The sequence below is a fragment of the Bos indicus x Bos taurus genome, chromosome 11 (assembly GCF_003369695.1).
Source record: "Bos indicus x Bos taurus breed Angus x Brahman F1 hybrid chromosome 11, Bos_hybrid_MaternalHap_v2.0, whole genome shotgun sequence".
Taxonomy (NCBI): Eukaryota; Metazoa; Chordata; class Mammalia; order Artiodactyla; family Bovidae; genus Bos; species Bos indicus x Bos taurus.
In genome coordinates, this window is record NC_040086.1 from 59,598,286 (window position 1) to 59,611,285 (window position 13,000).

Sequence of the window (13,000 nt, forward strand, 5' to 3'; positions counted from 1 at the left end):
GTATTTCTATCATGAAATAATCATACAAATGCATATAATAACAAGATACAAAAAATATTGCTTGGAATGAACTGAAATAATAAAACTATTAAAATACTTTACCTACAAAACTAGCATTAAGGGCAAAAATATTAGAAGCTGTCTCTCCACATTAAGTGGCATATACTCTAATATTTGGGAGTGAAAACTATTCTCAATAATTTGATAACTTTTCAATTGAAATTTTGTACTTTACAAATGTACATGTAAAATAAAATAAGTACCTCATCAATAAGATACTGCTTAGTATGGAAAGTAAAATTTCTAACTGATTTAAAGCTCTACATTAAAATTTTTTAAATAAAACAATTCCTTCAAATAAATAAGAACATCATCTATGTATGAGAGCTTTCTCTTCAATGGTCCTTGTTCTCTTCTTTTCCTAATACTTCTACTAAATGTTACAACTATACCAATATACCAGGAAACACAGCAATACTATGTAACTGATTTTTCAAGAAAAGTATCACAAAATTTCAGTGAGAAAAAAATTTCTTCACACAAACAGTGCTAGAAAAATTGGATAGCCATATGGAAAAATAAAACCTCACCCTCATTCTACATATTCAAAAGTTAACTCAAAATATATCACAGATCTAAATGTAAAAGGTCACTATAAAATTTACACAACACATAGAATATCTTTGTGACCTTAGAAAAAAGGTTTCTTAGCTAGGATTAAAACTGAAAACTTCTCTGCTTAAAAGACACTGTAAATATAAAGAAAAGACAAACCACAGATTGAATGCAAATATTCTTAATACATATACTTGACCAAAAAAACTTGTCCAAATTCATTAAGGAAAAAAGTCTTACAGCTCTTTACTAAGAGAAAAAAACAAAACAAAAATCCCTAAGATATTTACAGACACTTTACAAAAGAAGATAAAAAAACATGGTCCAAATGAAATGTTAATGGGGAAATTTATAACTATGTTTACATTAAAAAACAAGAAGGTTCTCATTAATCTAACTTTAGAGGTTAACAAACTAGAAAAAGAAGAACAAACTACACCCAAGGCTAGTAGTTGCAAAAAGGAGATAATAAAAATCAAAACAGAGATAAATAAAATAGGGAATAAGAAAACCTAAAGAAAAAAAATCACTGAAAATCAAAGCTGGTTCTTAAAAAAGAACAAAATTGACAAACCTTTAGCTAGGAGGACTAAGAAACAAGAAGAACCAAATTACTGAAATCAGAAATAGAAGTGGGACCATTTCAACTAATTTTACAGAAATAAAAAAGATTTTAAGAGAGTACTACAAACAACTGTTACGTCCCCAAACTCAATACACTATACAAAATTAACAAATTTTTTGAAACACAAAACTTATAAAAATTCAATAAAAAAGAAACAGAAAATCTGAACAGACTTATAACTAGTGAGGAGATTGATTCCATTATCAAAAATCTCCCAAAAAACAAAAGTCCTGGACCTGACAGCTTCACTAATAAATTCTAACAAACATAAAGAAGAACTAATGCCAATAATCCTCAAACTTTCCCAAAAACTGAAGAGGGAACTCTGTAACTCATTTGATGAAGCAAGCATTAACTCTGATACCAAAGCCAGACAAAAGACACTACAAGAAAATTACAGGCTAATATTCTTTATGAATATTCATGTAAAAGTCCTCAACAAAATATTAGTAAACAGAATTCAGCAATATAGTAAAAGGATGACCAAGTGGGATTTACTCTTAGAATGCAAGGATAGTTTGACATATGAGCACTGATCAATGTAAATACTCCATATTAACAAAATGAAGGAAAAGACTACATTATCTTGATTACTGCTGAAAAAAGCATTTGACAAAATTCAACACCCTTTTATGATAAAAAATACTCAATGAAATAGGAACAGAAGGAAACTAGTGCAACATAATAAACAAAAGTCATATTGAAAAACTCAGTGAAAATCATACTCAATGGTGAAAGACTGAAAGCTTTTCTTCTAAGATCAGGAGCAATGCAAGGACAATTGCTTTCATCACTTCTATTCAATACCATAGAGTTAAGTTTCAGCCTGAGCAATACACACAAAAAATAAAAGGCATCAAAATTAGAAAGGAAGAAGTAAATTTATCTGTTTGTTACTGATGCAGAAAACCCTAAAGACTCCATGTAAAACCTGTTAAAACTAATAAATGATCTCAGCAAAGTAGAAGGATACAAAGTCAACACACAGAATTCAGTTGTACATGAACAATGAACAATATGAAAAGGCAATGACAGAAACAATTTCATTTAAAATAGCATCCAAAAGAATAAAATACCTAGGAAGGAACTTAACCAAGGAGCTGAAAGACTTCTACAATGAAAGCTAAAAAAGTTGCTCAAAGAAATTAAAGACAAATAAATGGAAACATATCCTGCATTTATGGACTGGAAGACTTATTATTAAAATATCAATACCATCCAAAATCACTGCAGATGGTGACTGCAGCCATGAAATTAAAAGACGCTTACTCCTTGGAAGGAAAGTTATGACTAACCTAGACAGCATACTGAAAAGCAGAGACATTACTTTGCCAACAAAGGTCCATCTAGTCAAGGCTATGGTTTTTACTGTGGTCATGTATGGATGTGAGAGTTGGACTGTGAAGAAAGCTGAGTGCTGAAGAATTGATGCTTTTGAACTGTGGTGTTGGAGAAGACTCTTGAGAGTCCCTTGGACTGCAGGGAGATCCAACCAGTCCATTCTGAAGGAGATCAGCCCTGGGATTTCTTTGGAAAGAATGATGCTAAAGCTGAAACTCCAGTACTTTGGCCAACTCATGTGAAGAGTTGACTCATTGGAAAAGACTCTGATGCTGGGAGGGATTGGGGGCAGGAGGAGAAGGGGACGACAGAGGATGAGATGGCTGGATGGCATCACCCATTCGATGGACATGGGTTTGGGTGAACTCTGGGAGTTGGTGATGGACAGGGAAGCCTGGCGTGCTGCAATTCATGGGGTCACAAAGAGTCGGATATGACCGAGCGACTGAACTGAACTGAACCACCCAAAGTGACCTACAGATTCAATGCAATCCCTAACAAAATCCTAATGATGATTTTTGAAGAAACAGAAAAATTCATTCTAAAATTCACAAGGAATCTCAAGGAACTCCAAACAGACAATCTTGAAAGAAAAGGACAAACCTGGAGGACACACACTTTCTGATTTAAAAACTTACTACAAAGTTACAGTAACTGATACCAGTGAAGTACTGGCATAAAGATAGCTTTAAAAAAAGAATGGAACTGAGAGCCCCAAAACAAACCCTCATCTATATGGTTAAATGATTTTTGATAAGGATGCCATGAACATTCACTGTGGCAAAAGGAGTCTTTTCACAGAAAGATGGTGGAAACCTGCATCTCCACATGCAAAAGAATGAAGTTGAAGCTTTACCTAACAACAATTAACTCAAAGTGAATCAAGGATCCAAATATAAGACCTAAAAAACAATAAAAATCTTGAAAGAAAACACAGAACCAAAGGGTCATGACACTGTATTTAGCAATGATGTCTTGGAGAGTATACCAAAAACTCAAGTAACAAAAGAAAAAACAGAAAAATTGGACTTCATGAAAATTTAGTTTGTGAATCGTAAGACTATTCACAGTGTTCTTTAATATATTGAGAGATACATTATGAATAGTGGATCTCAGTCAATCTGAAAGCAATTTATGTCTCAGGCAAACTAGCCATCTCAAGCGTTGCGAAGCTACAATGTGTGCCATATGGTAGTAAATTTTTCTTAATACTTCATAAAAGTATCCATAATTTTAAAGCAAAACAGAGAAAATCTTTAGCACATGATTACCTGTAAACTTTATTCAAAGAAAACACATAAGTTTTTAAGCAAAAGTCCTATGAACAACATATAACTATTCTAAAATTTTTAAATTCTCTCACTTTGTCTGAGAACTAAAAGGCACCTTATAATTCTGAAAGAGTAGTGAGAAAACTAAAACACAACAATAAAACACAACAAAAGACATCCGAGTTTTAAAAGTCAAAAAACAACAATTACTATTGCAGAGGTATTTATTCTAAGGAGGAAAATATCTGTAGCAAAATATGTAAAATAAAAATGGCAAAGAAGTATTGAAACCAATGGTAAGATTAACAAAATCTTAACAGATAGCAATACCTGTCTTAAAAAGTATATATTTTTTAATATACTGGATGCAGCAGCACTCAATAATAAATCAAGAACATCTGACTCCTGGACTCTAAAGTAATTCTAAAAAACAAGTACTAAGAAATTAATTTTTGAATGCAATGTTTTATAATGCTATTCTGCTTTGCTGGAGGTCAGGAAACGAGCATACCTTCCATTTCAGACAAAACTAGATTACAGAATTTGGTCCATCATTATGAATTTTAAAATATTCCACAAGTAAGCAATTTTATTTTCCTAATATTATAGGACAGTGCTTCTTCAAGTTAACAGCAGTAAGTACTATTTCCTAAAACTTCCATTTTGTTAAAGATCAATAATTTTGTAAAATACTATTAAAAAATACTGTATCAATGTCCAATTGCTATAAAAATTTCTAAAGGCTTACTCTCAAATTCTGTACCTATTTCATTGCAGACCAGTCACAAATGGTCTGGAAATATATTTTTGAGTAGTGCTGCTTAAAGGAAAAAATGGTCAAAACAAAACAAAGAATATTTTCAAAAAACTAAAGACATAAACCAAGTTTTTCTTAAAAACCATCCCAAATTTTAAGACTATATAAACATTAATATATAACTTACCAAGCTAAAGAAAAAATGTTCATGAATTATAGTTCAGCACCATTAATATTAGCACTTAAAATTTGTACAGAGTTGACACTGAGAACTCTTACTGAATAATTAGCTCACCAGATTCCTTATTTTTCCTTAAATTTATTTCTACTGTACTCCACCCTCCTTTACTACAATAAAGTTTGCAGGAAAAGTTACACTTGCAAGTGGTTCATGGATTTGGCTTATAGAAGTGGCAATCAGCTACTGTAACTGGTTGAAAGGGTGAATTTTCACTTACCACAGTCCAGGATTCCTGCTCTTTTGGCTCTAGAATTCCAGAATTAAAAATTTCTAACAACTGTTGAAGTCCTCCAGCAGCAACAAACTGTAAGCAATTGCAAGAGTATGGTAAGAGGAAAGCAGCTACATAATGCAGTAAAATCTGCTTTTTAATTCAGTGACTGGATGTGTGTTTATGTCTGTGTGTGTAAGTAAAATACTATGTATCTTTCATTTAGGAAATTATTCTTTGGCTTAAATAACCAATATAACTTGTATACAATAAAGTAACAACAGCTAATTTTCAAGAATTTTTTGAAAAGATTCTTACAAAAATCTATATACATACTTTGTATTCCATTAACCATTTAATTTCAGGCACTGGGATGTCCTAACACAGTACTCTAATGAAGGAAAAAAAAGTGCTAAAAACAGAAGCACCAAGGCCTTAAATAATCTCAGTTTATTAATGTGATTAAAGTAATATATAATTTAAAAATCATGCTTTATTTAAATGGTACGTTACTTTAAAACAATAATTATGGTACCTACTTTTGGTACACGAGATCAATTATTTTTACCAAGACACTGTAAAACATGTATTATCAAACCTTGCAACTCCAGGAATTTTTACTGTTTTCCACTTGATCCTCACTTGAATCATCTGAATCTGGATAGAGATCACTATAACTTCCCTGTGGGAATGGCAAAAATAAATAAGGAAGGGTGGCAGGAGGATTAAAAGATAATGTACTCTGGAATTTTGCTCCAGAGAGAAAACAAGCATTTGATGATAATAATGGAAATGCAGTCACCGTTGACTCTCTCCTTATTCTTCTGTTAGGTTTTCCCAGTGCTTCAATAATTTCCAGGGCATATAACAGCTTGTGAGCACTTTTAATTTTGAGCAGTTCTTTCCAATTAAGTCCATCATTGCTCTTAAATTAAAAAAAGAAAAAAGGTTTCTCAAACCAACTTCCTAAGAGAACCACACCTCCTCCCCAAACCCAGGGGCGGGGCGGGGTGGTGAAGACTAAAGAAACTGACACTATATATAAAAACTCAAATATTACATATACGAAGGGCAATATATAATTGGAACTAACCATATGCTTAAAATACCAATTATTCCTTAAATTTTGCTAAAATTAATATATAATAGCAGCATAGGAAAAAAATATATCTGTTATCCTCCAAAACAGTTGAGGTAATTTACCATCTTCTGAATAAAAAACACACAGCCTAACTGAATGTGTCAACTTTTAAGGATACAGTAGTACAGTGTGTATATAATATTTATGTGACACCTACCCATTTAAAAAGTCATATACAAACACACAAACTTTAAAATATTATTCTACTCTCAATTTATAAGTGCTATTCACACTTAGTGTGCACGCTGAACAATGTTATTTACAGAGCTACAATGAGTCAACTCCCATTTTCTAGGCCCAATTTCTTCAAAGTGAATGCCTTAAAATCACGTAAAGAATCACCTAAAGTGAAGTTGCTCAGTCATGTCAGACTCTTTGCAACCCCATGGACTGTAGCCCATCAGGCTCCTCAGTCCATGGAATTTTTCAGGCAAGAGTACTGGAGTGGGTTGCCATTTCCTTCTCCAGGGGATCTTCCCAACCCGGGGATCAAACCCGGGTCTCCCGCATTGCAGGCAGACGCTTTACCGTCTGAGCCACCAGGGAAGCCCTGAAAAATTTAACATGTATTAATATTTCCAGAGGCATGACCTCACATGTATTAATATATCTTTGTAAAGATGTCTGTTAAAATTAAAGATTATTTTTAAAAGTTACATAATAAGGGGTTACTTAGTGCAAGTACCAACAGAACACCTATTGAACTAATTCAGAACTAATTCAATAGGTGTTCTGTTCTGAATTAGACATCTTTACAAAGATACATTAATACTTAATACATGTGAGGTCATGCCTCTGGAAATATTAATATAAATTTCTTTGCCTCCCTTTTTCTCTATTTCTACCAGTTGTCATGTATAAGCAGCCAAAATAAGCACTGATGCAAATATCATTAAACCTTGGTGTATTTTCTCTAAACGTTACTTTTTGTTGTCAAAAACAAAGCAATATTCAGAACATACAGTAATATGAAAAAACACTAATATAAAGGCAAATTTACTGTTTACAGAGATAACTTTTAGAGACCATTCTTGCCTTATATATAGCCCATATTATGCAAGCTCACTAATAATTAAATATATGAACTTTAAAATGAAGTGGCACTTTTTAACCTATTAAATGGGCAAAATTTTACTGAGGTTACAGGTTAACAACCAATCTCATATACTACCAGTAGAAATGTAAACTGTATCATCCTCCAGGGAAGTAAAAATATTTTGTGAACTTACCTGTTCATCTGAGATATTCTGGAATGCCATCAACATGTTAGGACATGTAGGAAGAAGCATCAGTAGCTCCCATACACGCCTGGAAAGGTTTTCTGCGTGAAGATGAAGTTCTTCACATCTTAAGCTCTACAAAAATAAGAATAACTGCTTATCAAAACAGATCAGTTTTTTAATTAATCTAAACAATTTCAATCTGCATCAAATCACTATCAAGTTTGATAATATATTAAAATCTTACTTTAAAGTGAGAATAAACCATTTTTTACACAGTAAAGTTAGTTATGTCAAAGCAGTGGTTTTTCAACTTGTTACTGAACGCTTTTCTAGGAAAAAGTGACCTGCAACTCTGGCCACTTTCCTCAGAAAAACTTTTCAAACAGAAGTGAAAATATTTTATGAAATCATCCAAATAAATTTCAATCAGACTATCACCTATCTCCTCTTTGCAGACCACTATTCCAAGAATGACAAAAAGCTGGTTAATTAAATCCCTGACCTTCTATTTGGGGAAAGAGTACACCTATTTCTCTTATGTTCCTAATTCATATCTTATATTTCAAGCAGAGATAAAAGAAAAGCAAACACTTTTAAAGAACCTACTTTTTTCCATTATCACTTGTTAAATTTGAATTATCTAAGGTACGAGATAACAGTACGCTAAACAATATTGCAAAAAGTATTAAAAAAAGAGTCGGACACGACTTAGTAACTGAACAAAAACCACAATGTAAGAAATAGGCAAGTTTTGGGGTTTTTGTGTTTTGGTTTTGTTTCTTAATTAAAGAACAACCCTAAGAGGTAAACAAGCAATGAAAGCTAAAATATACGGTTTTGGAATTTTCCAGAGTATGAGTCTGTACTCATTATTCTACTACTAGCTGCTGTCACATAATGATTTTGAGGTATTCACCAAGCCTAAGAGATGCCAAAGGAATATCCTTACACATCTACAAAAAATAAAAATCCAGTTCTTTCTGTATAATAGCATAAAGCTAATGTACTTTGAAGGTAAGAGAATTTTAGAGATGAAATTTCAAGATAAACTTTGCTTTACACAGACCTAATGAAAAAAGAGAAGCAACCCACGTTAATACTGTTAGTTTAGTTGAAGACAAGGCACTGACAGGTCTTCGGTAAAATAGAATTCATTCCTTTGTAAATACCCAGTTTGAAAAAGAGAAGGAAGGGGAGAGGGAGGGAAACAAGGAAGGGACTGAACTCTGCAGCAGATGATCTAGAGAGGAAAATAAAAATCTTCCAAGTGTACATGACTATGATCTACATTGTGACTAGAAGGCCACACAATGTCATACATAGTCAAGATCCATTATGTTTTTGGTAATCGTCTTCAAGACTGAACCAGTCTAGTACAACAAAGAAACTCCACACCATCAACTGCATACTGGTCATGATGTTCAATAATTTATCTGTCCAAAACGAATGTTTTCTCTCTGGTTTAGGCCTCACATGGTGAATTACAATGGGCTACTAACTGGTATGCCGACCTCTGGTCTGTTTTCTCTTAACATAATCCTCCAAACTAACATCTGAACTGTGACTTTTTGTTGCTTTAAAATCTTCCATGATAATAACAATCCATTTTAATACAAATAAAACCTCTTAAGGTCTTTTGTAGTATGGGTTACAATCTGTCTTTCTGTCCTTATATTTGAATTACATCATAATCACACTCCCAGTTTTTCAAATTTTTGTTTCCTCCTTTATGCTCCCATAACACACTTCATAGATTACTAGCACCCTCCTCAAAAAATCAGGAAGTTCTTATACTTATCTTTTACTCTTAAACTAGCCATACAACACTGACATGAAGTAAAAGGTTATTAAGTATGGCATAAAATTTAAAGGTGAGGAAATGGAGGTTTACGACATCTATTATTATCAAGATTATTCTGGTTGAATAAAAAGGGGATTTCTTGGGAATTTAAGAGTGTGCCACCACAAAAGAAACCAGGTTATGGGGAACAGATGACTCAATTTGGTAATTCATGAGCAAATACATCGTGGAAATGTAGAAAGAAGCCACTTAACATTCTTAGCAAAGAACTCTGTTAGCCTAACATAGAAAAGTCATAAAGGCACCAGTCTGCCAATCTCAAAATGATGATTCTTCCAAGAAAGATGGTCCCCTGAAATAGAATGGTGGCAGTGAAAATAAATTAAGAGGACAACAGGTCAAAACATCAGGTGTGGCAGACGGGATCAGGAGGAGGGACAGACTCGGCTTCAGGAAGAAGATAAGAAGAGATGGAGTCCAGGTTTCTGACTTGAGGAACTGGGTAGATTCCATTTCAATGAAGGAGAATGGATGCCTGTGGGACATCAAGTGCAAGTGTTAAGTAAGCAACTGAATGTTTAAGTTTGGAACTCAAGAGAAGAGGTTTGGTCCAGAGAAATGAGTTTGAGAGTTAGCACTAAAAAGATGGTATTCAAAGTCAACTTTTTTTAATTATTTATTTTTTATTGAAGGATAATTGCTTTACAGTATTGTGTTGGTTTCTAACCAAATAAAGTCAATTCTTCCTCCGTGTACTACTTCCATGCTAGTACATGAGGTTCCTTATTGTTTTTTCTATCCCTGTCAAACAAACCTATTACCTTTAAAAGGAAAATTAAGATATATGTCTCTCCCTCTGATTAAAATACTTCAGTGGTGGACTTCCCTGGTGGGCCAGTGATTAACAATCCTCCTGCCAATGCAAGGGATATGGGTTCCATCCCTGGTCCGGGAAGATTCCACATGCCTCAGGGTGAATAAGCTTGTGTATCAAAACTACTGAAGCCCAAGGCCCTAAGAGCCCAAGCTGCACAAAAAAAGAAGTCACTGAAATGAGAGGCCCATGCGCTGTAACAAGGGATCAGCCTAGTTGCTTGCTGCAACTAGAGAAAGCCCATGCTCACCAACAAAGACTCTAAATAAATAAATATAGATAAATAAATTAATAAAATTTGAAAACAAAACAAAACATCATTCCAATGCTTCCATTTTGAGTGAACTGGAAACAGCTTGCAAAGGCCAGCTTAGCTGTTTACCTTTTCATTTCATTTCCCTCATTTCACTCTCCCACTACCCTCCTCACTCTACTTACTGGCTCCCAAACAATTCCCAGACCTGCCTAACTCCTTATTATCAAGGGCTTCAGGAATCAGTCTACTCTATATCCAAATTATTCTTCATTCTCTTCATTTAGTAGCCTCCTTTTCATCTTGAAAGCTGAAGTTTATATGGTCTCCCTCAGAGAAACCTTCCTTGACCAAACATTAATAATATATAAATGTTGTTGTTCAGTTGCTCAGTCGTGTCAGACTTTTGTGACCCCCATGGGATGCAACACACCAGGCTTCCCCATCCTCCACAATCTTCCAGAGTCTGCCAAAACTCATGTCCACTGAGACAGTGATGTCAATCAACCACCTCATCCTCGGCTGCCCACTTCTCCTCCTGCCCTCAATCTTTCCCAACATCAGGGTCTTTTCCAATCAGTTGGCTCTTCACATCAGGTGGCCAAAGTACCAGAGCTTCAATATCAGTCCTTCCAATGAATATCCAGGGTTCATTTCCTTTAGGATTGACTCCTTGACTTTAGGTTTGATCTCCTTGCTGTCCGAGAGACTCTCAAGACTCTTCTCCAGTGCCACAGTTCCAAAGCATCAAGTCTTCAGTGCTCAGCCTTCTTTATGGTCCAACTCTCACACCCACACATGACTACTGGAAAAACCGTACTTTGACTATATGGACATTTGTTGGCAAAGTGATGTCTCTGCTTTTTAATGTGCTAACTAGGTTTGTCATAGCTCTTCTTCCAAGGAGCAAGCATCTTTTAATTTCATGGGTTTTGTCTATCACCAGTCTCTAATGTCAAGTCATGACAACTATGTCTACCTAAAACTGTTTATCTGTTAGTTTACTTGAAACTGTTAGGCATGGCAATTATCCATCTTCCCCACTGGACTCAATGAAGGCTGAAACTGTGTCTGTTTTAATCCTTGTATAATAGTACTTAAAACAACATGCCTGGGATATTAGGCACTTAAATACTTAATGAATTAATAAATGGATTCTTTGGTTTTATTGACATTTAAGAGATTACTGAGAGCATTGTTTTCCACTCAACAAAGACAAAACAAGATTTTGTGAAAATAAAATGATATAGTCACCTCACTATCTTCGACTGCCATTTTTCCTGAGGGTGGTTTAAATGATGCGAGCATCTCTAATAAATCAAAAAGAGTAGTTAAATGAGGTTCTTGTAAGAGCAAAAGCATTGGAATGTTGTCCTTTTGAGGGGGTGGTAGGCAAGATGCTGGCAGCTGAACACCTTCCCCTTTCCGTTCTCTCCTTGGTGCACCCAGAGATACGAATACCATCTATAAAAACAGGAGCAACAGGGGAGGAAAAAAAAATCAACATATAGTCAGACATATTAAGTTTTTGGTTTAATAAATCTGTGATGTAGAAAATAACTTCCCTTACAATTTTAACAAAAGTTAAGACTGATTTTGAACTATACCTCAACTAAACAACTACTGACTGTAAGTCAAAAGATAATTAAAACTCAAACCACATTTATGTTTACCTGCATATCCTTAAAACCAAGCTCATGAAGTGCTTTTTCATCATAATCTGTTGTTAATTCATGTCCAGAAGAAATCATCCTGACAGGTCCCATAAGGCCTCCTTAAAAAACAGCAGAAAATGAAAGTCAACTTTTTGTAAAAGTTAATTTATCTGCCAACATGAATACATGGTTATAGCAATTAATTCCACTGAACATTAAGCTTAAATATAATTCTTGAGCAAAGTGGAAATGGTGCTAAGCATGCTTCCTGCATAATTTGCTATTGTCCGAGGTTAGCCTTAGGCAGTTAGAAATTCTAAGAAAGTCCTCCTTTAGCACCAGTCTAATTAGATCAATTTCTGCTTGCTTAATAATATGAAAAATTTACAATTAAAAAAACACTACAGAGCTTTCTGAGAACCTACAGCATTTCCCCTCAGTAATATGTGAGACCCAGATTCATTAATGCTTTAGTTCACAAGTAATCAGCATGTATTTAAAATGATCCAGTTCTCTCTTCCCAATTATTACCCAACAAAACAAAATAAAATAGAATATAGGACACACATAAAGTTCTGGCATGAAATGAAAAAAGATGAGCTACAACATTCTACATTACAGTAAATTCAATGACCTCAATAGACTGAGACAATTCATTTCTAGAATGCATAAGTCCTCTTTGCTGCCTACATCTCCATTTCCCACCATCATCCATACCAAAATATGCTTTAGTTGCCCAAGCATGTTTTTTCTTTAAAGCACCAGTATGTTCCCATCTCAAGGTCTGCTCCACCCCAGAAATTCATACGGATCATTTCCACAATTCAAGTTTTTCACAAAATGTGAGCTCTAAAAGGCCTTCATCCTAAATCTAAAGAGCTGCATCTCACTCTTAACCCCTTACTCTGCTTTATCATTTTTTATAGCACTTATTAGTATCTGATATTTGTCTCTCATTAAAAAAAAATAATAATAAGTTCCACAAAGCATGT

At 34.2% G+C, this 13,000-nt stretch overlaps 1 protein-coding gene across 4 annotated transcripts in view; it reads right to left on the reverse strand.

The window, feature by feature from the left end:
• The window catches only part of USP34 (ubiquitin specific peptidase 34), a 240,584-nt gene that overhangs the window by 79,606 nt on the left and 147,978 nt on the right, over positions 1 to 13,000 (reverse strand). For all 4 annotated transcript variants that reach the window (XR_003513389.1, XM_027555584.1, XM_027555581.1 and 1 more), the window contains exons 28-33: positions 12,027 to 12,127; positions 11,608 to 11,817; positions 7,432 to 7,557; positions 5,864 to 5,986; positions 5,660 to 5,743; positions 5,068 to 5,154 (exon numbers count right to left, since the gene is read on the reverse strand). Coding sequence is in view for 3 of the 4 variants with exons in the window: in XM_027555584.1 (XP_027411385.1) it covers positions 5,068 to 5,154; positions 5,660 to 5,743; positions 5,864 to 5,986; positions 7,432 to 7,557; positions 11,608 to 11,817; positions 12,027 to 12,127 (731 nt within the window). In the remaining variant the exon portion in view is untranslated. The remainder of the gene's footprint in view (positions 1 to 5,067; positions 5,155 to 5,659; positions 5,744 to 5,863; positions 5,987 to 7,431; positions 7,558 to 11,607; positions 11,818 to 12,026; positions 12,128 to 13,000) is intronic.